General features: G+C 43.8%; 1 protein-coding gene across 6 annotated transcripts in view; it reads right to left on the bottom strand.

Moving 5' to 3' along the window:
- LOC135902182 (hemicentin-2-like) overlaps positions 1 to 25,772 on the bottom strand; it is a 602,016-nt gene that overhangs the window by 182,789 nt on the left and 393,455 nt on the right. For 5 of the 6 annotated variants that reach the window (XM_070537724.1, XM_070537725.1, XM_070537726.1 and 2 more), the window contains exon 2: positions 12,891 to 12,944. The exons of the other annotated variant lie outside the window; for it this stretch is intronic. In XM_070537724.1, coding sequence (XP_070393825.1) covers positions 12,891 to 12,944 — 54 coding nt within the window. The remainder of the gene's footprint in view (positions 1 to 12,890; positions 12,945 to 25,772) is intronic. 6 annotated transcript variants of the gene reach the window in all.

Genomic DNA, 25,772 nt, shown 5'->3' with positions numbered 1-25,772 from the left:
CTTTATCTTGTATTAGAACGATTTTTTTTCTGTCGAGTAGCTGTTTCTTGGATAAAAAATTACGTAGGTGTAATCTAGAAATGCGAACGTAGCGCGTTTATCAGAATAGTGGTCACGCAAGCAGTGTTCTTTAGCTTTCTGAAAACTTTGCTTGCGTTATTCGGCAAGTTGGCCTCTCTGGATAGTAACCATGTGAAAAACAAATGCAGGTACATCATGACATTAGGATTAATTTTTTTTTCAGCGGAAACAACAATGTCAGGCCTGTGAAGTGAAAGTGACGTCTTCTTTTTTATCTTTACAGCACATAAGTATGAATACATCGAACTTTCATCACAATAACTTAGGTGAGAATCGTTGGACGTTCTCTTAGAAAGCAGCCAAATGAGCTACAAACGTGGACAAACTAGTTCTCTTGGAATAATTGTTGCCTTTCGTAAGCTGCGTTTACATTCACAACCATCGGACACAAATCCGTGTTTAAGTTTGCTAAATGCTTGCGTCAAAATTGCTTGCGTTGAAAGAAATGCGTGGCATTGGCTGACTGACAAAAGTTGTTGTACATTGCATGATGCCCCGAGGGCGACAACAGTTACGCACTTCCCTCAACTGATTCGCAAAATGTGGTCAGGGAAGTATTAAGCTGTTCCCATCTGGCAAACGAACTTCTGGGACTGTGTGACACCCGCGTCTTCCCGTTTACACGTCTTCCTTGCTGTAATCGCTGCGTAGAAAACGTGGCATAACGCATAAAACATAGCGCAGGAAACTCACAGAAAGTCATAGTTCGACTTTCGCGCGGCAAATTCCAGTTTGTCAAGCAGATGTTGTGGATAATTGCGTAGGCATACTTAATTTCAAAAAAAGAAAAAAAAATGTCTGAAGTCGATAGAGTGCTTTAGTACACTACGGCCACGGACGCCTCGAGTATACGCCGCACGCAAGCGCTTTCCGTAAAGCGGCGGAGCATCTCGCGACTCCCAGTTTTGAACATAATTTTGTGCCACCCATTGCTAACTAAACTAACCCACAAAAGTAGTTAAATTTCCAACTAAATTGTGCTTCACGGTCACTAATTTTTTTCTAGAATTGTTGATAGAACTTAAATAATATAGACGTTTTGGAACATACTAACGTAATATAATGAGGCGAAAATCATCCGCCACAGCCTTTCACGTTTGTGTAGTGTCTATACAGGCGAGGAATAAACAGTAAGTTTACCGGCACGGTGAACCGAGCTTTCAATTTACTAATATAATCTGCATAGCAACGGGTTAGGCAAGCTGAAATTTTGCACTTACTTTCGGATTGTGCGGCTATTTATACAGGACGATAAAAGAAACACGGGTAACCTGGTTTTCTTGGCGCAAGAAATAAGGTATTTGGACCACCGTTACCCTTGCAAGTTTTCTAGTAGTTCGTGGCGCTCGTGAAAGGAGAACAAAATTATTCGACATGCGCTTGGTCGCATGTCGTTCACCCAACAATGACAATTGCGCTATCATCTTGTCACTCCATATCCTGCAATCACACCCCTAATCCACCTGAAAGCTTCGTTAGTACTATGTTTCTCTGAAAGCCGTGAGGAACACAAGTGGTGCTTTAACATTCGCGAGAACGAGTCCAAGCCGCTTCGGCATATACGCCTCTCTACAGTCGATCAGTCTGATTATGCACCTGCTGCGTTTTAAATCTCGTACCATACATTTCACCACCGGCACGAGCATCACGTCGCACAGGTCATTCTTCAGGTGTCGCCGGCCCCGCAGTGCGTGCTGCCACGTTTTCGTCTTTTTTCTTCCGCTCTTGTGGTTGTAAAAAAAAAAACCCATAAAGAATGTGTTTTTACGTGCCGAAACCACGATCTGATTGTGAGGCACGCCGTAGTGGGGCACTTCGGAAATTCGGACCACCTGGGTTTTTTTACCGGGCACCTAATCTAAGTACACGAGCGTTTTGGCCCACATAGAAATGTGGCCGCCGTGGGCGGGATTCGATATCGCGACCTCGTATGCAGCAGCCCAACACCATAGCCACTAAAAAACCACGGCGGATCCGTGTGGTTGCAGACTAGAACGGCTTTCCTTACGACCTCGCTGCCATCACCAATTCAACTACGTTCACGGAAGAAGCGCCATGTGATTATCTCACCTTACCTAATATTGTTTTAACTTTTGTTGTAATCCGACACACCTTAGGTAATAGCCCCGTGAGGGGTTCTTAAATAAATAAATAAATAAATAAATAAATAAATAAATAAATAAATAAATAAATAAATAAATAAATAAATAAATAAATAAATAAATAAATAAATAAATAAACAAACAAACAAACAAACAAACAAACAAACAAACAAACAAACAAATAAATAAATAAATAAATAAATAAATAAATAAATAAATAAATAAATAAATAAATAAATAAATAAAAGTGTTCCTCTACAAGTACGGTAAGTAGTTGGAGGACATCACTGCGTTTTCTTTATTCTACCTGTTGTATCCTCGTTCTTCATTGCACGAGAACATCAGCATGGCCCAGTAGCTAGCCGCAATCATCTACTTAAATCACCTTACCCTTCACAACAAATACTTTATAAATGGTTTTTATGCATGTCTGCCAACACAGAAATAGGTCGAGAAACAAGCATGGCACTAATGAATGGTGGCTATTGCTGCGTAGGTAATTTAACACGAATGACGTATTGCAGGTTGAACGTACTAATCGCAGCGTGCTTTCTCAATCTTTGAACAACTCTGTATTATACCATTCGTCGTACGCTGTGTAACTGGGAAGAACATACGTGCATTAAGTGGCATTTAGGTTGGTACATACTGCTTCATTAAGCTTCCTGTGCTAAGTTCGCAACGAGCGTTCGATATTGGCGAGCTTTCCTTAACTTGTGCTTACAGTTGCTATTAGTAGAATATGTTGCTAGGATACTACACGCGCGTTAGTGAGCACTAGAAGACGTTTTCAGTCTACTTATGGCCCCTCACTTTTTGCAATGGCGTACGCAAGGCCACTCCTAGCTCGCTAGGGAATTCTTGGTTGGACAGCACCTTCGCTTGTACGCGCTAGATGCTTTGACCAAGAAGGACGACTAAACGAGAGCACGCGCACCTTCTTTATGTGCGTGTGGCTCTAGCAACTCCCAAGATTATGCCATTGTTGAGGCTTTGTGACAGCACTAATAGCAAAGTGGCCGCGTCCATTCAATATGCACTGGCAGCGCACGTCGGCTTCACGTTGATGCGCGTCCATTAGCCGATAACGTTTTTCTGGTCCTTGACTACTACTTCGCTGCACTTCTCCCATTAACGGAGACCAAAACAAAGGAAAATTGAAACAATGTTGTGTGTTGCTTTCTGCCAGTCACATTTACTACACTAACATCCAGCCCCGGCTGCTCTGTTCGACTTGATGCTTTCAGGAGGACCGAAGGGACGTCATTCTGAAGCATCGCTCGATATATTAGTCGGCCTTCTTGTCAACCTTCGGCGCCCAGCTATAGTGGTTTATGACGTTCGTTATTACTTTATTCGTTTCTCCACTCTTTTGGCGATTGCTTTCTCGAAGTTCGTTACTGAAACATCGCTGTGTTTTCAATTGCTCGGCTACTATGGCTCAGACCTTGACCTCGCAAAATTGAAATAGAAATGAGCAACGTGGTCTTTGAGCCCTCCTTCAACATCGCTCCTCTGAAACTTATGCTTAGCCATTAAGCCAGCTCTCTGTAAATAGAGGCTCTGATCAGCGCTGTCATCTAAAGTAAGCTAAACAGACCTTTCCAAGGACCCTCTATAGTAATGTCTTAAATGTCACTCCAAGAGGTTTCCTTTACTGCCGTACGCCATTCTAAACAGCGTTAATCTTGTGTGTGTGTGGGAGAGAAACTAAAGAGTGAACAAATGTCTGATTATTAAATCTCCCTTTGCAACAGATAGAAAAGTAAAAAAATAAACACTAAATTTGCGTTGTCTTCTATACGGCAGAACGCATGTTTCGAGCTCTTCAGAAGACAGGCATTCTAGGCATATTATGATGTTAATAGACGGCGTGCTCTCCAATATTGTTAGTTGAGCACGAAATTGTCGTTCCTGAGTTGGTGCTAGTCCATAATAAAAGCGCAACACACGCAACTGAAAGGACTGGAGAGAAGGATCATATATAAAGTGTCTCAGTGCACTGTCTGGCTAAAATTACTACCCGTTGCTGCAACCTGGGAATCGAGAAAATGGGGGCATGGCTCCAGTGCTAAATTTGACATTAAAAATAAATGAGCATGGCAGCAGCTTGACACAAATACTAGTGTGACGCTTGGTGAAAATTATTTACTAATTGAACAGTGACCACCGCACATTTCTGCTTGCTAAATCATACACTGTTGACTGAGGCGTGGCCCACTTCATTTCTTATTTACGGTAAAGCGCTGTCGCCATCTGAGCAAACGACCTTGTTGCACAACGAAGGAAAATGACAGTGTCGTGTTTTGATGCTCTTTTGCAGCAAAGCATCGCTTCTTTTAGATAGGCTGTGTTCCAGAATACAAGAGACAGCTTGCACTTAGTATTGGTGTTGTTTTCCTGTTGCGTTGTTCCTCGAAAATGCAAAAATAAGAACTGCTGTAGAGCTTCTAAAAAAAAGGAATCGCCATTAAAAGAATATTTTTTTTTTCTGTGGAGGTGGTGGCTTAAATTACACACAGCACCACAGGGAACGTGCCGAAAACCTACTTTATGTTAATTTATTGAGATTTTTCACAGTCATCAACCTCGACGACTTTTTATGTCGTTGCTGTTTATAAGTTGGAAGTGCTCGGGAGCTGACAAACCGCTGAGAGCATGAGAAATGAGAGACATTTTGCGATCTTGAACTGTTACGATGCTGTACGATTAAGAAAGACCATGGTTATGTTGCTATTCGTATGGATATATTTAAATAGAAATAGAGCGATTAATGAAGTGCCGTCTAGTTTACCTGATTAGATATTGAAAGCGCGATTGATAAGCCTGAAACGACGCAAATAAAGAAAGCAATAGCTTTAGCCATTCGTTAGTACACAAACTATGCTTCTTAATACAAAAACTATCCTGCGACCCGAAATACACATAAAAATGTTTCAGGCAAACAGGTGTTGTATTACAGAGGAGCTGTATATATCTAGGATTCTGGAATTCTTTCGCGTCCGTCGACATAAAACTATCGCCGTCACTGGCTCATACCCATGGAAAGAAGCAAAAGATGCACTGGCTCATAGCCCCGTATGGCAGAGGATACAAGTGCTCAGCAAAGTGAAGCGAACTGCGCTTACATTCTTTGCTATAACGCATACAACATACAGCACGGCATACGTTTCAATAAAGAGCAAGCTCAAAAAACGCACAAGCTCCTCTAGGAGTTGCGAAAGTATGCGCAAGCATTGTGCATCTTGCTCATCTCCACGCAGCCCGGTATTATTATCAATGCAATGAAACTCAATTCGGCCAGCATGAGCCACTATCAACCCTTCTCGGTCGTTATTAACTATCGAACACGATTCGATCCTTATCAACCTGCATAACCAGCGAAGCTGTTGCAAAACTACCACCACAATTGCGGAAAGGGGTATGCAATGCTTCATTGATGGTTTGGATGCTTGTTTTCAGTTTGTTTTTCATTAAAACGTATGCTGTTCTGTGTTGCATGGGTGATTCCAATGAATGTAGGCGCTGTTCGCTTCACCTTGCTAGTGCTTACAACCTATGCCTTACGTGGGTATGAGCCACTGCATCCGCATTACGAGACGGACAAACAAATTTCACTTTGGGTAGGCATAGAAATGTTTAGCCACATAAGAAAGTATCTGAACCACATAATTCATCATAAGAGCTCGTGATAGTAATTCGAAGCGCTTAACGCTCCCCCCATACGTCTCCTTGTAAAGGTTACTGTTACCCGCCGTGGTTGCTTAGTGGCTATGGTGTAGGGCTACTAGGCACGAGGTCGCAGGATCAAATCCTGGCCATGGAGGCCGCATTTCAATGGGGGGGAATGCGAAAACAACCGCGTACTTAGAATTAGGGGCACGTCAAAAAACCCCAGATGATACAAATTTCCGCAGCCCCCCACTACGGCGTGCCTCATAATCAGATCGTGGTTTTTGCACGTAAAACTCCATAATTTAACTTAAAGATTAGTGTTGCACAGTAATCCGCGGTGACGCCAGCTTTCGACGGGGAGTGTGGCGTATCTAGCCTTTCATAGAGAGAGAGAGAGAGAGAGAGAGAAGCGAAGATGAAAATGTAAGAAGGTTAACCAAGGAAGTGCCCGGTTGGCTACACTACACTTGGACAGGGGAAAAGGGAAGAGAAGATAAGGAGAGAAATGAAAATGTCAATTATTCCCAGTTAGTCGCAGAGGAATCTCCACTGTCACAAGTGTTCATAAAAACCAGTGTCCTTCTATAAACGCAGAAGGACTTCTCTGGCCTCTTGCATGCAAGAACGCACAGGCTGTGGTCCAAGGATCTTTTCTTCTGAGAGCACTCTATTGTCTGACAGGTTGCGTCTCACTTGTAAAGCATGTCGTTGAGTGTCGAAGGATTGGCAGTGACACAGAAGGTGCTCTAGAGTCCCACCGCATCCACACAAATTGCACGCCGAACTGGTAGCCATTCCTATCAGAAATGAATAGGAATTTGTAAATGCGACCCCCATGCACATGCGATACAGTAAAGTTGCTTCACGATGGGAGTGTCCAGGTGGCAGGCGAAGTGGCAAGTTAGGGTCGAGAGAGTACAAGCGTGAGTTGGTGAAACCCAGTGAATTATTAGGTAGAAGTTTGATGGGGCGAGCAAGTGAATGAAGTTGTCGCACCCCATCAGTTCTTGAAAGTGGTACAGGAACCCGCTGATGTTTTTGGTTAACCTAACATGCAGCTTCATCGGTGCTGTCATTGCCGACAATTTCGCAATGGCTTGGAAACCATTCAAATACGATGTCGTGGCTTTTCTCAAAAGCGTGATCTTTAGCGTGCCTTATTTCGTACACTAGCTGCGCGTGTAGCCCCTGCATAACGCAGGGCAAACTATAGAGTTTGTAGGGCTGCTTTGGAAACGCAGAAAATGGCCCAACGATTTGGTGGCTGCTGGAGCACGTACTTGAGTGCACATTCAAGAGCCGCGAGTTATACTGCTGTCGACGTTGTATTAGGCGAATATTTAAACTGCAAAGAGATGGCGTCTGATGGAACTACAGATCCGGTAGAGGAGTTTGAATTGGTGGAACACTCCGTGTAAATGTGTATGCGGTCAAAATAAGACTTGTTGAGGAGAAGCAGACCCAAGTGCTTCAATTTATCGGTGTCAAGTGTGTATTATTAGCAATCCCAGGAATTGAGCGGGACACGCGAAATCGCCGGAGACACCACAATGCCCATGTTGGATGTTTTGCAGGCTTGAAGCCAGATGGTATCGAGTCACGCTGTCTCTGCACTATACCACACAATGTAGCCTGTAGCCTTTGCTCTGGCAAATTGGCTAAATGGGGGGATGGCAGCCGAGAAATGTGTCGAATGCGCGCTCTTAGCGTCTCACCGACGATATGAGTGGTAATCGGGTGCTCCTGTGCAGTGACAATCGTTGCAGCTGTCGAAGCACATCTCGGAAGGCCAAGACATGCCCGAAGAGCTTGGGCTTGAACACTCTCTAATGCAAGGAGATTAGTCTTGCATGTGTTGGACAATACATGAAGACTGTATCGCAAAAATCCGTGAAAAAGTGCAGTGTATAGCTCCAACATGGAGCACACGGACGGTCCCCACGATTTTCCAGCTACGAATTCGAAAATATTCGCAAAACAACTGAGCGTTTTATTCAGGTCTGAGACATGCGGACTCCAGGTGAGGTGACGGTACCCAATAGCGTCTAAGAGCCCGTGAACTTTCTTGTACGCGATAGACTGACTCTCGATACATACCAGGTAAAAAGACATCGCTATTCGTGTAAATGCCACTAGTGCACATTTTTCAGTAGAAATCATGAGACCTTGTCAACGAAGGTATGCCGCTGTCACAGTTGTCACTTTCTGTATTCTGGCGCACACTTGGGGCTTCGTCACGCCGGACACACAAATGCAAATATTGTCAGCGTAGAGTGATATATTAGCAGCGTTTTGGCAAGCTTCACTACAACAAGATTGAAAAGAGTGGGGCTCAACAGTTTACCTTGTGGGACACCATGACTGGAGATATATCTACTGGTCGGGCCATGCTCTGTTAGGACAAACGCAGATCTCCGTGAAATATAGCCCCTAATCCACCTAAAGATATGGCCTCCAAGTTCTACAGCCTCAAGGGCTTGCAGCATGGCTTCATGGGTTACGTTGTCATAGGCATCTCTTACATCTAAGAAGAGTGCCAGGGAGAGCCGCATCGTAGCTTTTTGTTGCTGCACGGAGGTCGCGAGATTAATGACGCTGTCAATTGAAGACAGTTCACGTCGAAAACCAGCCACAGCCTCAGGGTAAAGGTTATAGTATTCGAGGTACCATTCCATACGTGTCAGTAGCATCCTCTCCATGAACTTACCGATGCAACTCACAGGTGCAGTCGGCCGGTACGATGTAAGGTCCAGCGGAGGCTGCCCAGGATTCAGTAGAGGCACCAGCCCACTCCACTTCCAATCGCTGGAGACTAGGCCGTCACGCCAAGATTGATTGAATATATTCAGAAGACAACGCTGTGCTATTGAACTTAGGTGCCCTAAGCCAGCCTAGGTCAACCCATCGGGAACGTCCGGGTGATGACGATCGCCTGCACGCCGTCAAGGCCGCTTGCAGTTCTTCCACAGGGAAAGGCACTTCCATATTTTGATATTTCCCGATGGGAACGCCGTCTAGCAAGAAGTCAGCCAGCAGAATGAAGTCGCCAGTAACTTTCGCACAAAATTCTCCCGCGACCTCAAGCTCTGGACGACGTTAATGTACAGGCAGCGCTGTTAAGGGACGGTGTTGTGGAGATGAGCATTGACCCTGAAGAGTTCTCCACAAGGGGGATAATGTCCTGCGAGGGTACAGCAATTCGCAGAACTTCTTCCATCGTTGGTCCTGAAGCTTGTTCATCTGACGCTGAACTTTCGTCTGAATGCGTGGGGCTTCCCTCATGTCATAAATGGACTTAGTATGCCTATATCGCCTCTCATCCCGCTGGAGGATCACCTGAAGCCTCTCCAATCCTTGGCCGAAATCAGTTCGTCGTGTAGATGTAAACAGCTGCATAGAAGCCTGCAGAACTTGTATGATTATGTCTACGAGAGGCTTGGGATGATCATATCTGCACTTCCATGGAAATTTGGTACGATTGCCATTCTATCTGTCTTAAAAGCGCAGGGTAAAGAGAACTGTCAAGGCCTCTGATAGCCATGCACGTAAGAGTATTGTCGCTGCCATGAGTTTCAATGTCTGTGAACCACTGAACTTAGGAACAATAATTAAAGTTACAATTACTCTAATTCCTACTATCACTCTAACATTGCCCTACTATCATTACTCTAAAGCCATAAAGCATTGCATACCACCCACAGAAGTTTTAGCGGTGGTTTTCAACAGCTTCGCTGGACATCCACATTCGCGAGGCAGGGATGTCAAGCTGTTTTTCCTAGTAATATGCGTGACCTGAAATTTTATAGCACGGCTTTTATAAAGTAAGTGCTCAATGAGCGATAAGGCAAAAGCGTGTGCGGAATTGCGCAAGTATATAACATAGTCTAGATCTCGCGCAATCAGTCCCAAGTACCACCTAATGTAAGCGCAGCATGTGTCGACTTAGTCGCTCAAGCCTAATCACACTTTCAAGCCCATAAGATTTATCTCGCCACGACAAACACGTCTCTGTGTTTCGTTTAAAGCGTTCCGTTCACCGTGAAATTCGCTTTCAGGACATCCAGATGATAATACGGTCGTAGTGACGTCATGTATCTGCCAAGTTGTATGTCAAAGCGGCGTCAGTTTGTTGCACATACAATATGCGAGGCGCGTCAAAGTATTTATCCCTACCTACGCAACTGCGTCAGAAGTCGTCGATGGAAAGCGCACATAATTCTCCTCTCACTGCATCGGGCACTAGCATCAACAATGCTGAGAATAAACTGGATGATTGCAAACACGTGCAGGCTTTATTTAGTGCTGTGTAAACGACCTATCGCATTGGGATGGCCTAATCTGCAAGCCCCCCTTTTTGTATCCGCCACACGGTCCCATTTTCCGAAATCGACGCGTCCTCTTTTTCTTTTCTTTTTTGAAATCTTCGTGCCTGCCAGCAGTTCGTTGCCCATAAACATCAGACATGGCACCAAAACTGCATGACGACTGTGCGTTGAACACGCACCCTAGGTGGCGAAAATCAACGAGCCATAACTCTTGGAGGTATGCGAAGCACCTATTCAGAAATAAGGAAACGAAGAAAAAAAAACCATGGTTTCTTTGTTTATCGGGCACAACCGAAGGACTCATTGAACCCAGTCGCAAATATTTCCTTTCTGAATTTGCCATAAAATAACTGCGGTTGTTTTAATAGTCTCAATAGCCGAAAGCAATCTAAATCCATGTGAAAAAGAAGAAAGGGGTGGGGGATGGGGGTGTAATGAAAGTTTCCTGTCCAATTCATATATTTATAGATGAGTAGAATGAAAATCACAATCGCATTGTATTGCAAAGCGAGAGAATAAAACAAACATAAGAATTAACATAATTTTAGGGGGCATGAAAAGTTATTGCTCTCTTGAAGTATCGCCGCGTATTGCGCCGAAGGACGCAATACGCATTTGTTTACGGTGGCAAATGCGTATCTCAAGTACTCCTCGGTTGAACATATGCATACCGTCATATGTGACATTAAGCTATGAAAAACGTGCTTACAGCCCGAAATATGTAACAAAGAACGTTTCTCTTTCCTTCTATGTCGAGACAATTTAGATGATTATTTCATTGAGCACAATGCTCAATACGTTAGGTTTACTAACCTTTTTTTTATTACACTGCCAATGTTTTTTGCGTAGGAAGCAGTTTCGAACAAAGCACATAGGCGTCACTTGCTCGAATGTTTATGTTTTTCTGAGGCATTGCAATACCTCCTTGCAACCGCACTATAATAACATTGCATACTAAAGGCACATTTCTTCACTCGGTTGGTTGCGTGCGCAGGCTCGAGTACTACTTTGAGATGAGACCTTGAAGTATTGCGGCAATTCAATTCAATTCTGTTTGGACATTTTGCCGCTTTAAAGTATGCCCCTGTATCCTTTTTTATTGTTTTCAGCTCTGTGACCTCGTGGTATTTAATATTCCACGCTATATGTTCCAGTGTCAACACATACTAGAAATGCGACATCTTCTTGTTACTGTTGCTTTCAGTAAAAGAAGCAATGGTTCTGTGTCAAATTATCAAAAAAATAACTTTTATGCTCAGCATTTATGAGATGATATGGCTTCAAATAACATTGTACAAGGTTTGATGCAGGGCAACATATGATGATATCACATTGTAGATTTGGGACGCACTGTACCTACGAGTCCTGCAGGCTCTCGTCACGAAGTTTCATCGCTCTGCTAAATGTGACCGCCAGACTAATTCATAGAAACAATTTTTGGTTTATTTATTCGTAAAAGGTTGTCAGCTGTAGTACTGTTTTTCATATGAACTTGCAAGCGACTTCTTTACACAACTGGTATAAAATCCAACTATTGACCTCATCTTGCTTTTCATTATGTTTCATTCTCTGAATGCACCAATGGCTTTGCCCCACCCCCCTTTCTTTCTCTCTTTTTTACACTGGAATCTACGACCACAACAACTGACGACACGCCACAGTCACTGTTACGAAAACACTGGCCTGAACGAGGCGAGCCCTCCCGAACTACGGTCTGTTTAGCCCTGCTGCCCGACAGCCTCGCGCGTGATTCGAACAGATTGTTTACACAGCGTTGTTAGATGCAGCGAGAACATCTCTGAATAAACACCCTAGACAAGACCGACTGCTCCTGGAGGACTTTGTGTACACCTGCAAAAATGCATCGCCACCCAATGGCCACATGTCTGTTTACGCATAACCAAATAGCGTCGCTTATAAGCCTTCTCTGTTATGCTGCGAGAAAGCAAATTGGTGCAGACAAAAAAAATATAACCACTACGCTAATAAAGTATGCAGCTATTGTGAAAAAAAATTAACTACTGTTCTTCGCGATTAAGCAACAAGTCGTCGTAGTCACTACAACAGAAGAAAAGCATCTGTCATTCAGCACAAAAAAAAAATAATAAAAATGCTTGCACAAAAATATGCATCACGCCTCAACACAAGGAAATTGCTTTTTTTATTGAGAGAGCTTCGTGAGTGCTTCGACAGAACGCGCAGTTCGCTAAGTGCACTCAAGAAACTTACTTTCATTGCTTAATCAAATTGCACAGCAAAAAGTACTTACTCGCGAAGCACAGCTAGTCGTCGCCGCTTTTAAGAGGACAAGAGCTCCGTAATCCGTACTTATTAAGTGTTAGCACAAATTGTGTCGTGCCACTTTAGACTGCAGTACTTTTCTTCTCGATTGAGGTTTCCTTTGCATAAAAACGCTCAGTGGCAGCCGAACAAATAGCGAGTGGGTTAATTTCCGCTTCATTTTGTTTTTTGTTTTTTTGCAAGAACAGTAAGAATAAATATACAGACTTACGACAAAACTAAAGAAGGTACAGTATGTTTTGTCTGTCGTCTTACTTATTTGTGCGCCATCGATTCGTGGGTGGAGAGCAAATCTGCATTCGAATGCAAATCTGCACCGGGCTGCGTGCGCGTGAGCGTTAAAATCGATGTAACGCCGCGCTAGAGCTCGGTATCACGAAAAGACAAGAAAAGTGGGCAGTCATACCTGTGACTTCGGTCAACTCCACGTTGTCAATTTTTATCGTTATCATCGGAAAGCCTAAAAAGACAAGCATGGGAGAAAAAAAAGGGAGAAAACCTTTTGAGTCACCCTGGCAAGTTCTCCAATACAGAAAGGGAGCAGACGCGGCGTGCGCAAAATCTAAGCAGCCTGAGACGATTTCACAATATTTCGATCACTACAAAAACAAAAAAACGACCACTCCGAGTACAGAAGTACATATTGTACAGCCGAATTTATTAGTTTTTTTTTTCTCCCTTACTGCAGTGAGCTGAAAAAAAACAACAGAGGCAACAAAACCCTGCTGGCAACGCAGCTCCGCCGCCTTTTTTCAACAAACCTGCGAACCGACTCAGAAGCACTTTCAAAATGAGTCGTGTACGAATGCCAGGAGTAAAGGAAATCATGTCTTTTTTTTTTCCTTTTTGCATAATGGTGCTGGCGGGAACACCCGAGCCTTTCAAGATGTCACGTAGCTTTAGGTAGGTAGCTTTCAGAAGTGAGCTAAAATTTTGTCCCCACTTCCTTTTGCTTTCGAAACACGACAAACTTTAGGAGGTCCTAAAAGCAGTCACTGAACAGTGATTTTTTTTTTTGCGACCACTGTACGTTTGTTCGACGAGAGAGCGTCTGACTATGCAGGTGGTCGTGGCATGGCTACATTTATTTATTTCTTTTCTTTTTGCCACTTTGCAAGCTTAAGCGCAATAATACGTTAAACAATGTCCACACTGTTTCTGGTTTCGCTTTGTTCTTCGTTGAGTGACATCAGCAGAAGCGAGGAATGAATTAGGTAACGCGCCTAAAGACAACAAAAGAAACAGTGGTTGTGCAGACTCGGGGATAGCGGTGCTACGTAGCGTTGTAGAAGCAGCACTAGTAGCGTGAATTTAGCAGTAGCAAAATTTGTATTTTACATCGCCTGTTGGGAAAGTAGAGGCTGGTTGATAAACAAGAGAAAAGAAAATGTTTCCATATGAAACCAACTGAACACATTGCCAATGTCACCCTGCCCCTGACTATATATTGGCAAACCACAGAGACAGAATTCTGTTTCTAAGTGGGCATTAGTTTCTCGAGCCAGAAATTTACTCTCAAATGCCCTGTCCTGCGTGGTACTAGGTTTGTGTTATTTGGTGGAAATAGCAGTATAAAATATTGCGATAAGGCTATCGGTGTTTCTATCATATTAAAGCCCTCCAAGTATAAATGAGAGGATTGATGAGATCTTTGCTTAATATCTTAAGCCTTTTTGAAAACTTGAGAATAGAAACTTTATCCTACAAAACATAAAAAAAATTGTTCCTAATGTCGCCTTGATTCAGGATGGAAATCAATATGACTGCCTTAAAATATTTTTGCTTTATATATTGTCTGTATGTACAGGTTGCTCTGATGAAATACCATTGAAGAGCAAGGGGAGTACTTTATTTAATGCATATGATTATAGATGATTGGATGTATGACTGCAATGTCGTAATAAGTGTGCCAGATTATTTATGCTAAACGTGACGTGCACTCCTTACTTCGGGAGTCAAAGTGCGCGTCTGGGAAAGCTGCCTGAGAGGAGTCATTCGATCCCGTCAGATGTCGCAAGCTTCCCGATGCATTTGTACATCGGAGGATCTCTGTTTTCGTAATCACTGCCGCAGCGGAGTAGATAAATGAGAAAGAAACTGAAACCAATAAGTGTTTAAATTTCGGCTCACTGTGCTGATTGGGCAACGATACATTCAGAAAATGAGCGACGTCATTAAGGGAAACTTGGTTGCCCATAAATGGTGAGTAACCTTGCCTTATTTGTGGGGCTTTGCCAGTGGTAGGCTAACACTCCCAAAGTGGAAAGCTCTGGAATTGGAAGGTAGAAAGGCTGTCCCCTCTATAGTGCAACTGCGTTGCCCAATCATCTCGCGATTGAGTGGCTTTAAAGTTAACAAATCCTCATTATTACTCTCATTCTGCCCGTGAAAATATAGAAGGAAATGCTGGTTACCAGCTGATTATGCTAGCCGAGTGCTCTGATCATGGGTAGCTGAGAGAAATAGCACTTTTTAAACTTTATTGGTTGAGCACAATAAAAAAGAGATGTTTGCGCTACAAAGCATTGCGTACCGCTGATGGTGTCGTCCAGTCGTCATTCTTATCCCAAGTTGACTGCACGCAGTCATGGCAACTACACAAGTAAAGCACTGCCAGATCTAACGCAACCACTGTGCTTCCTTATCGATGGTGAGGTCTGCCGGACCTTTTTGAGTAGACACCTTGAAAGGCTTGAGGTTGGTTGACCCGCGAGGTGTGTGATACTGTGGCACTTAATTCCTTCGATATGGAATTTTTCCATATTTCACGTTGACAGGCCCACTAACAGGTTAGCAGGATTGTCTACGTTCAAGACACTGGCTTACTGTATTGCGGGTGTCAATTCTTTTTAAAAAGACAGTTCGTGGAATTTTATTGCTTTCCAGGAATAAATCAGTTGTCGTCTCTTTCACGAAACAAATTGTTCAAAAACGGACGCGATAATTCATGGGAAAGAAATACTGTGACTGCAGAATACTTACAAGATAGGCGCTGGCAATTATAAGTGGCTGCTTAATGCTGTACCTTGAACAATATTCAGCAAAACTATTTCGTTGATTGACAGTGTTACGCAGCCAAGATGGAGTGTGAGAAAGGAGCCCATTAATGAAGAAACTTGTGTAATCGCGACAAGGCATTTCACATGACACTGCTTACTACATAAATACATCAATAATAGGGCGCACTCGAACGGAAAGTTGGGTGCTCTGGGGTTCACATCTCTTGCTCCACACAGGCTTTCATCATATTGAACATTGAGAAATGAGAATCAAATTTTGAAGCAATTTCCAATGGACGTCCTGCTCGGGAGCAAAACAACTAGAACCCACAGAGAAAGAAAGACACGAAATCACAGTTCACGCCGATGCTTTTGCAATGCACACGAAATTTTTTATGAGAGCACGCTGACCATCAGTACCCACATTCAATTCATGCTAGAAAATATTTTTGACCTGCTGATTTTCCCGCAGGAGCATCTTATCATAACAATTGCAATGATCAGAATTTTGCAAAGTTTCCTGCCACGTCATAGATTATGTATCTCAAGTATTGGTGAAAAAATGACAGGCTTTACATTATGCATCACGATTGAAGTGCCCCGCATACAACAGTAAAACAAAAATGTTTTCATATTATCGTATGTAAGCTCGTCATGAAGCAGTGCCTAAATTTCCAAGAATGTTTTTTTTAATGTTCAATAAAAACAGTATAAAGGGAAGAGGGTTCACTCGTTGTTTAGTAAACTTAACATACGCCGTTACTGAATTGCAGAGAAGGATATGATTATTTTACCATTTTTCTTACACACAATTTCTCCGCCAGTGATCACCTGTGTTCACGTAAGGTTCATGCCTCGCTAACTTTCACTGAAAATGTAACACGTTTGGCCAGAACCAAAAGAAGTATATTTTCTGACACACAGGAGCGTTGCTTTATTTTTGTTTTCAATAAGTATAGCTGAGAAATAAAAAGCGAAGGTGAGGCTTGCGAACAGCCTGGACAAGATAACAATAAACAGAAGTGAAGCACTTTACACATGTACTATTTCTTACAACGCACTCGCGTTTCGCAGTTCAAAGTGAACAGTATATGTTCCCACAAAGGACCACGCCCCAATGATGTCTCCATGCTACCATGCAGTTCCTTTTCTTTATAAATGAAAAAGAAAGCAAGTGTATGTTGTAACAGAGAGGCGCAAGCATACGATTTGACTCAATGATTTCGCTAAATACGTCCTTCCTGCATCTATGATTATTCGTGGATTGTCATACGTTTACATTGTAGTATCTTGGAATTTCGTCCCACCCGACGCTGCAAGCTTAATTCCGAGGGAAACGGACCATGTATCTCACAAGAGGGGTGTCAAAATCGCTGACGGTACCTAAGAACCCTTGAGCGGATTAGCAGAACAAAAAGGAAAACAAAAGAACAAGGAGGATTGGCTATGTATGCCTCCACACACTCCCCAACTCGCCACTCGTAAACATCACCAGCTTGTTCTTTCTTGTCCATTTCAAATTTCACTTTTCCGCACATTCCCCGGTTCTATGTTTACACAAAGCGACCTATATCAGCAGTCCCTTCTCATTCCTTGCGTTTTCGTTTCTTTCGTTCTGTAGCCATCTTTTCTTTTTCTTTTGTCGTACAAAACCGGATTCCCAGTAGAACGTTGTGACTGCGTACAGTGGTCAGACGATGAGGCACAGCCATTGCCGGGCTATAGAGTGATGATCAGTTTCCCACTCGCGTACGTGTCACTCTTGTCATGATCATCTCTATTTTTCCAGAGCTGACATCAGCGCGCGAAGCACTACAGTACATCAGGAGAAGCAGCAGCAGCGTAAAAAACCAGTAGGAGCCAACAAAAACACACACAAAAAAAAACAAAGAGATAAACAAAAAATAAAAAGAACATAAACAACACGACGAACGTACTTCCGGCTCTCAGTCCTTCAATTCGAACCCGGTGTTTCTCTGCGCTTTGCCCTGAAGCACTGCGCTTGCCTTTTTCTCTTCACTTTCGTTGTTTGCCGGGAATCGGCTGCCGCATTAACGTTCGTTTGTCAGCGTGCTGCTCGCTCATCTTGTCTCTGCGTTGTCCCTGAATGGGCTTTCTTTTATTCCTGCTCTCCCTGTCTATTCAGCCATCTCCGCCGTTCTTTCCCTGTCACGACGAACCGTTCGATATTCGCACCTCGAGGACCAGCGAAGCATCAACGTCTTTTCGCGGTGTGTCACCTTCGCTTCCTTCTAGCTCCTCAACGCGCGAGTGCTCCTCCGATGCGACGCTGTGGCGCGACTGATTCGCGCGCAATTCCGAAAGACGGCAAGACGCCAACGGGTCTCAGGATGGGACCGTGTGCGGCCATCTCAAATCGAGGGCGTTTACACGGTTCATTTAGCGTGCAGTTCATCAAACACACATACGCGCGCGCACGCACGCATGCACGCACGCACGCACGTACGCATGCACCACACACACACACACACACACACACACACACACACACACACACACACACACACACACACACACACACACACACACACACACACACACACACACACACACACACACACACACACACACACACACACACACACGCACACACACACATTCGTGCGTACACACATGTAGACACAATTATGCCGGGTGGTTGCGTACAAGAAAAAAATAAAATAAACGAATAATGATGCGATAATGCAACAGGGGTTAGGAAAACAATCAGCTGATATCGTTTTATATTGTTTTCGTTTTTTTTATTTTAGGGCTTCAGAACTGGAAACCACAGATGACAACTTCTGGACGCTGTACAAAAACTATAGTTTATAAACTCTATCGAGTACAGAAATAGAATTTATGAAGTAATTTGTACATCTTATGTTGCTTCCGATATGCTCGTTCTTAAAGCATAAAGAATTGAGCTTGGCTATTAGCAGACATTCTCCAGTAAATAATTCGCTTTCATAGGCGAAAATCCTTGGACCATGGCACCATGTGTCTCTGGTGTTGAAAGCAAGTAAAAAATGCTGCGGAAACTCCACAGGAATTGTATAAGTATGCCTAAGCCCTGTGTCACTTGTTCGTCTGCACATTGCCCGGTGTCATTATCAGTCTTGTCAAACCTTACCCGACCAGTACTTGGTTATATTCCTTGCAGTCTCACCTGCTACAATTTGTAAGTTGCAATATGTGCTATAACGTAATTAGTAAAAGCTTAATTGGTGAATATTTGTTAATTAGTCAAATATGCCTTTCATTTTTTTAAGTAATGTCCACCTCTTCGAGTAGACCAGCTCATGAAGTATAATTGTGCTACCTGCCACAGGTCACTGAAAAAAACATGTTTGAAAGTGTTCGTGAAACATCCTGTATATTTATCTTCTGCAAACGTGGGTGTTTGGCAACGGTTGAAAGTCTCTTTATTCGTAAAAGTATTTCAGTTGTGAAATCACCTGATTGAAATGTGACTGCGAAGATACATTTGGTTCTGCATTCCGATCTAAAATGCGCTTTTTCCATAAACTGTGTCAAGCCTCGTAACAGGATGTCAAAAGGCACATCTTCACATTTAGGTGGCATAAGATATTGAAGATATTGTATCGTATGAAGATTTACATCAAAATCCTTTTTTAACGTCCTTTGGGAAACGTCCCAAAACAAGATGGCGTCCTTGCGTTCACTAAAGCAGTGCGCCATCCTCTGCAGACTCCACTTCCGTACACCCGCCGCGGTTGCTCAGTGGCTATGGTGTTGGGCTGCTGAGCACGAGGTCGCGGGATCGAATCCCGGCCACGGCGGCCGCATTTCGATGGGGGCGAAATGCGAAAACACCCGTGTACTTAGATTTAGGTGCACGTTAAAGAACTCCAGGTGGCCGAAATTTCCGGAGTCCTCCATTACGGTGTGCCTCATAATCAGAAAGTGGTTTTGGCACGTAAAACCCCATAATTCAATTCATTCCACTTCCGTACACTTTACTTCCGTTAGAAGACGGTGCTGCTGTGGTCACCCGAATTCAACTCATTATACAGCTGACCTTTCACAATTCGAACAGGTGCTTTCGTCTTTGGACATTAACGCCTCTGCAATGTGGTGGAACAATATGCCCACAAGTAATGACTTTCACTCGGTCATCTCGAATAATACTGCCTCGGTGCCTCGAAGGCCTTTTTATCCAGTAAGTGCACTATTCACCCAGATTGTCGCGGTCAGCATGAACCAATTTGAACCCATTTGAAAGGTGACAGTCAAACGAAGATACAAAAATGTCCTTCTTACTTAACCAGGCTTTAAAAGGTAGCATTTCAGTATGCACTTTGTAGAAAAATGCTTTGGAGTGTGTAGAAATTCATTGCCGATGCAGTGTATCCTTTTGAGTCACTTTTAGAGAACTGTTTTTTTATTAATTATGCTGTGAAGTGTTTGTTTTGTGCTTGTTTGTACTGTTTTGTGCTGTTTTGGGCGCTATGTAAATAACTTACGCAAGTACACATTATGTCTGTAATGCATACCATGAAAGAAAAAAAGAAAGTGGGTGTTTAGACCTGTGGGTAATCCACTCGGCTTCTGAGCGTGGGGTCGTACGTTCGATACTCACCACCGCCAACATTCTGCCTTTTGAATTTATTCGGCTTATTTATAAACAAATCTAGTTACAGCTGTTCGTCTTATGTGCCATGCGGATGGACGGACGGACGGACGGACGGACGGACGGCCACTTGTATGGTATGTGATACATGGTAGTACCTGAGTAATGCTGTATCATATTTTATGGCAATATAATTTCCACGTGCAAGCAATGTTGATCATATAACTTTTTTGCTTTCATCGCCTATTCAGTAGAAGCAGTGTAAAGGCCACTACAAGCAGGGTAACTGTAAAGATTTACGGAGTTTTGCATTCAAAATACTGTTGTTCCACATTAGTTCACTTCTCACGAACAAGTATAGGGCGCAAAGTGAATAAAATACACAGTCATAGCAGAATATGCCATTGCAGTCTTTTTGTAGTTATGTTTGTAGGCCTGTGCTTAACTATAATATTTTAATGGAGATACCATGCCTGATAAGGTAAACTTTTCTCAAGAACTTAATGAAACATTGTAGTGGGGTAAGCATAACATAATGTTCAATGTGCCTTGTCTCGATGAATTTCGGCAGCAAGTTGACCAGAAGTGCAAACCTAATTTCAAAAATTCAGCTATTTTCATAGCATCTTTACCGTTTCCTTCGAGGCCACCTTTGCAGTTTAGAAAAAGAAATCGAAAAAGCAATCGAGTACTTTGCGGTCGTTCTGTTGCACAAGATATAGCACGTTGTGAAGAGACTGCGATTAGTTTTTGCTCGTAGATGTGGTGAAGGTAATATTGAACAGGAAGAGTGAAAAGTTGGAGAGGCACGCACTGTGGCGGTCACTCTGATTACACACAAATAAAGAAGTAAATTTATAATTGCCCTGATCACCATTGTCGCCGAGGTAAACCATACATGCAGGTAGAGCACATATGCGTTTTACGTCGTCTTACGTGTTGACTGTGTAAGTAAATAATTCGTTGTAGACAGTCCTCTACGAGCATAGTGCATGTCAAAAAAAAAAGTCAGGGACCTGCGTGGCACACGCAGTCCAGTCACAGCTCAAGCTGGAGGAGCAGCTCTATAGGAGCTCCATTCTCGACAGAACACACTAGAGGGTCTTCGCGGTGACGTATGCTTGCGTCATTTTCACGAGAACGAACCAAACTGTCTGCCCGGTGTCGACAGTGAGCTACGGCTTGTGCTGCTCTCTGCCCAGTGATCTGCAGAGCTCGACGTTGCCTAGTTGCATCTGTGTGCGCAGTATCACGATTTGCTTCTTCACCAGCGGTTAGTACCTTGCGACGAGGCGCCCTAACGTCTAACGAAGAGTAAAAAAAGGTATCGAGACTACGCGGTGCGCATGTTACATCACTTGACAAGTGGTACGATACGAAGCAACTGCCTGTCGAGGTACCTGGGGGATCACAGCGCAACTGCAATGCAAAGTTGGCCCGTATGGACGCTACCCTACGCGCATATGACGTAGTGTGACAAGTGGCGCGATACGATGCTACTGCTGCTACTGATGCTGATGATTTATTGGTATCTCCTTTGAAATGGTGTGCCGACAAACAGTCATCTAGCCTGCTTGATTTATTCAGGTATGCTATACGTGTTTCTCATTCTAGTATTTTGGTATACATATCCGTAATCTTCTTTTTCTTCCTCAAAGCTTCTCTGTCTACCTTGTACCGCTACCTGTGCAACTACTAGATGGCGTGCTACCTGGTGCAATAATATGCCACTGCAATCCAAAGTGTGCACTTATCGATGCTAAGCGGCGCGAATCTCATATTGCGTTACTACTCTTGCGCTAGGACGCACGTATAGGCCATGTTTCTGCAGCAGCTAGCAACGCTGGCGTCGCACAGTGGTAGAGTAGCCAACTTCCACGCAGAGGACCCATGTTCGACCAGGTGGGAACTAGGCTTATTTATTTTCCTCATTCTTTGCAGTAACTGCGCGGACAACGGCGGCGGCGGACAGCATCGCCAACCGAAACAGCTCTAGGAATTAGCCAATAAGAGCTTATGCTGTAAAATAGATTCAGACTTGTCCGACGACATTCCTCTCAGCTTCAGGTTGCCCGATGCCTGTGCACGGTACAACTGTTCTATAGTGTAAAGCTGTCTTCACCGCATGTCAGTTGGTTTGGCGGAGAAGACGACCGTCCTCCGCAGTGCCGCACCCGGCGAAAGTGGCGATCGATGCCAGTACGCGCGCTCGGGAGCGTGCGCCCCGGCGTTCTACCGCCGGGAGCTCTGGCGGCAGCGCCCAATCTGGACCGACGAGAAATCGCGAGCGAAAGCCAGAAAAGAGTCCTCAATAGATGCGGGGCCTCGCCGCAGCCGGCCGGTTATCACCAGCCGTGTGCGCGAGCACACCCGCTCCTTTCGACGACGATCCCCTCCGCCACCTCTCGCACAGCGGCTCGCTTCAAAGGGAGCGTGCTGCTCCTTTACCTATTTTTGTTCCGTTCTATACCGTGTCCTTCTTCGGAGACTCGTCTCGGAAAGCTGTGCTTGCACGGTTGAAATTTATTTATTTGTTTATTTATTTTTCGTCGGTGGTTGGGGCTCTCGCGATATCGGCCTGTTCGGTAGGCCAGCTAGCGAGCTATTTCGTCTACGACGTCCGTTGGGGAAAACTCGCTAGGGTCGATGCTCTGTCTCTGGGACGGCTGTCTGCGGTTGATGATCGTGGACGGAGGCGAACATCGTTTATTTCCTTTACTTTAGCGTTTGTGCTTCGCTCGTGGACGGTGCTCGCCGGTAACACAGGTTCAGTCTGTTGAATTGAGCATGTCATTGCCTGGTTCCTGACGAGAGCGCGGCCGAGAGTTTATTTCAATCTGTCAAGTGCTGCAATATGTGGTTGAATAAAACGAAGGTATAAGGGTGGCGCTCGTGTTCAATGCTGATTCGACTAATTGACGCGTAAATCGGCCGCAAGGAAGGCACGCCGTCATCTGCAAACGCTATCTTATTAGATTAGGCGTAGTTGTGTGACTATCAGTGTCCCAGCAATACCCACAGTTTCATGAGTTGGTTGATTGAATGCTATGCACCAAAGTATGTACAGTTGAGGAGAAAAGAGAGAAGTGATAAGGGAAAGGCAAAGCTGTTAAGCAGGCTGAGCCCTGTTAACTACCGGGCCTTGGGGAAGAAAGAAGAGAGGCTGAAAGCTGCGAAAGACGATGTAAGTTCAAAGTATACACGAACAGATATGCATAGTTGGTTATGAGGACGCTGTAGTGGGAAAAGAGAGGCGTAGGGCTCCAAGAGTAATTTTGACTTCTTGGATTCTTTAACATGAACTCTAAAACAAATGTGCTAGGGATTTAGCATTCTATATCTACAAGGCTTTCACGTCTGGAGGATTTTTGAATTGTTTAGAAAGTGCCCTCCTACAAAAAAAAAAGAAAGATAACAATTGTGCTATATACACCCCTTCTTCCTTTCCCCCGCTGCCCAGTAAAAGGAAATCGGGTAAATATAACTACTCGACGCCGTATTGTAAGTGCGGGTCTCGAAAATGCACCGTCATCCTTAATTTGTTCCCTGCCAGGCAGAGTACGGTCAAAAGCTACTTGCTTAAAATACCTTTGCACATTCCGTATTGTGTTGCGGATTCCCACTAGGCTCCCCTGGCTAGCGCAAACTTAACTGAGGAGAAAGGTTTTTCCCCCTGTCGCTACCTCTTCACTTTCCAGTTAAGTGCGCATACAGTGAATACAGATTAATCTTAATCACTACGGTATTTTGCAGCAGGCGTTAAAAAATATAACTAGAAAATAAACTGCAAAAAAAAGAAGGAGCTGAGGGCGTTTAATACAAATTACGGAGGAAGCGCTTGCATTAGGGAAATGGCGGATGTCGTCGAAGTGCTGGAGAAATAATTTAAGGAAAGCACGAGGAAGCGAAAAGAAAATGAAAGACGAGTGGGCACGTGGAGTGGCCGGGTGCGACTTTTTAGTGGCACCCGACCGCCTTTGTGCACGCGGCTCGCAGTTACAAAAAGAGAGCTAGCGAGACGACTTCAGGTCAAATACGACATCGATATACGTCGGGAAAAAGTTAAGGAAGAAAAAAAATTCAGAAAAAAGATACAAGACAAATGTTAACGCGGCAGGAGGGGAGCAGGGACGCAGGGGTGTAACTGGGCCTGTCTTGCGTCGTTTTGCTGGCGTAGGCTTGATGAAAGAGGACTTTACAAAGAGACATTATCATTTGGCTGCTGTCGGGGACCGAGAGTCACCGCTTTTAAGTGCCTTGATCTCTTTTAAATGAGCCCGCCGTGCCGCCACCACTGAGCTTGAACGTACCAAAGTCGGCGCTCTGACTTTCGTGGCGTTTCGGTTGTCAGGGGAAGAGAGAATGCAGGAGGAGCAGGAGGCGGGGAGGGAGGATAATGTCTACCGACAGCCCTACTTTTCCAAAGCAGCGAATTGTTGTGAAGCGCCGCGGGTCAAAAGTTGCCGAGCGTGGCGTTATAGCGGAACAGGAGAAAGAAAAGGGGGCGAATAAGAAATGAAAACGTTTTCCGGCGTCTTGGCGATAACGAAGCTTGCTTTCCGTCGTTATGCGAGATGCTGCTTAAAAAGCTACCAAGTCTCCAAACAGCTAAGAAACTCTGCAAGCTCGACTCTCCGTATCGAGATGTCTTCGGGCTTCGTGGAGAATAAGCACCGGTTCCTTCGTTGGACGGTATACCGAACCTGTATAATTGGTATTTGTCGCGGTTTTAACTCGACTCACCGCTCGCATGGAATAGTTCACGCGCAATTCAAGTCACTACTTTAGGTACAATAAATATGGGTCGTAACCAGGGAAAACGGACCGATTACATATTTTTGCCGATTGCTTTCTTTGCTCAGTCATCTTTTATGCATCGAAAGACAGCTAGAGCCTAAATATTGTTTTGTTCATATTTGGGAAAGCTTAAATGATTTGTTAAATAATAATAATAATAATAATGATGATAATAATAATAATAATAATAATAATAATAATAATAATAATAATAATAATAATAATAATAATAATAATAATAATAATAATAATAATTTTATTATTATTATTATTATTATTATTATTATTATTATTATTATTATTATTATTATTATTATTATTATTATTATTATTCGTTTCCGTTTCCGTTTTGAACAATAGTGCTTGGCATGTGTGAGGGCATCTTAATCATCCGTTCTTGAGTCAAGAAGCTGAGAATCAGCAGCGTCTGATCCTATTGAACAACAAAGCCGCTTCCGAGCCTCTGGTGGTCTGTGCCGCGCGCGGTTATGAAATTAACCCAGAAAAAGGCAGGAAGTACGTCGCCAAACATCTTTCCACAGTAGGCTTCAGTGCTCGCAAGCGAGAAATTGTAACAAACATTTCGCCTTCAGTAGTTTTTTTGCTCTTCCTGAGCAGTCTTAAAACTGAAGTCTGACGTTTTACGTGCCAAAACCACGAAATTATTATGAAACACAACGTAGTGGGAGGTACACTTTTTGAATTTCACCGCCACCGGCATGCGCACTGCAACCGGGACTTTATGCCACGCCCTCGGGCTTAGCAGAGCAATGCCGTAGCTACTACACCGCCACGGCGGGTGTTGTTCAGATTAATTAGCTTACTAGGGGCGCTATAACGTAAAGCTATTCCAAACTTTTCTATTCCAATTCTGCAATCCACCCTCCGCGATTGGTCA

This window comes from Dermacentor albipictus, chromosome 4, assembly GCF_038994185.2.
Source record: "Dermacentor albipictus isolate Rhodes 1998 colony chromosome 4, USDA_Dalb.pri_finalv2, whole genome shotgun sequence".
In the NCBI taxonomy this organism is placed as follows: Eukaryota; Metazoa; Arthropoda; class Arachnida; order Ixodida; family Ixodidae; genus Dermacentor; species Dermacentor albipictus.
The sequence above is the reverse complement of the archived record's forward strand: the minus strand, read 5'-3'. Positions and strand labels throughout refer to the sequence as shown.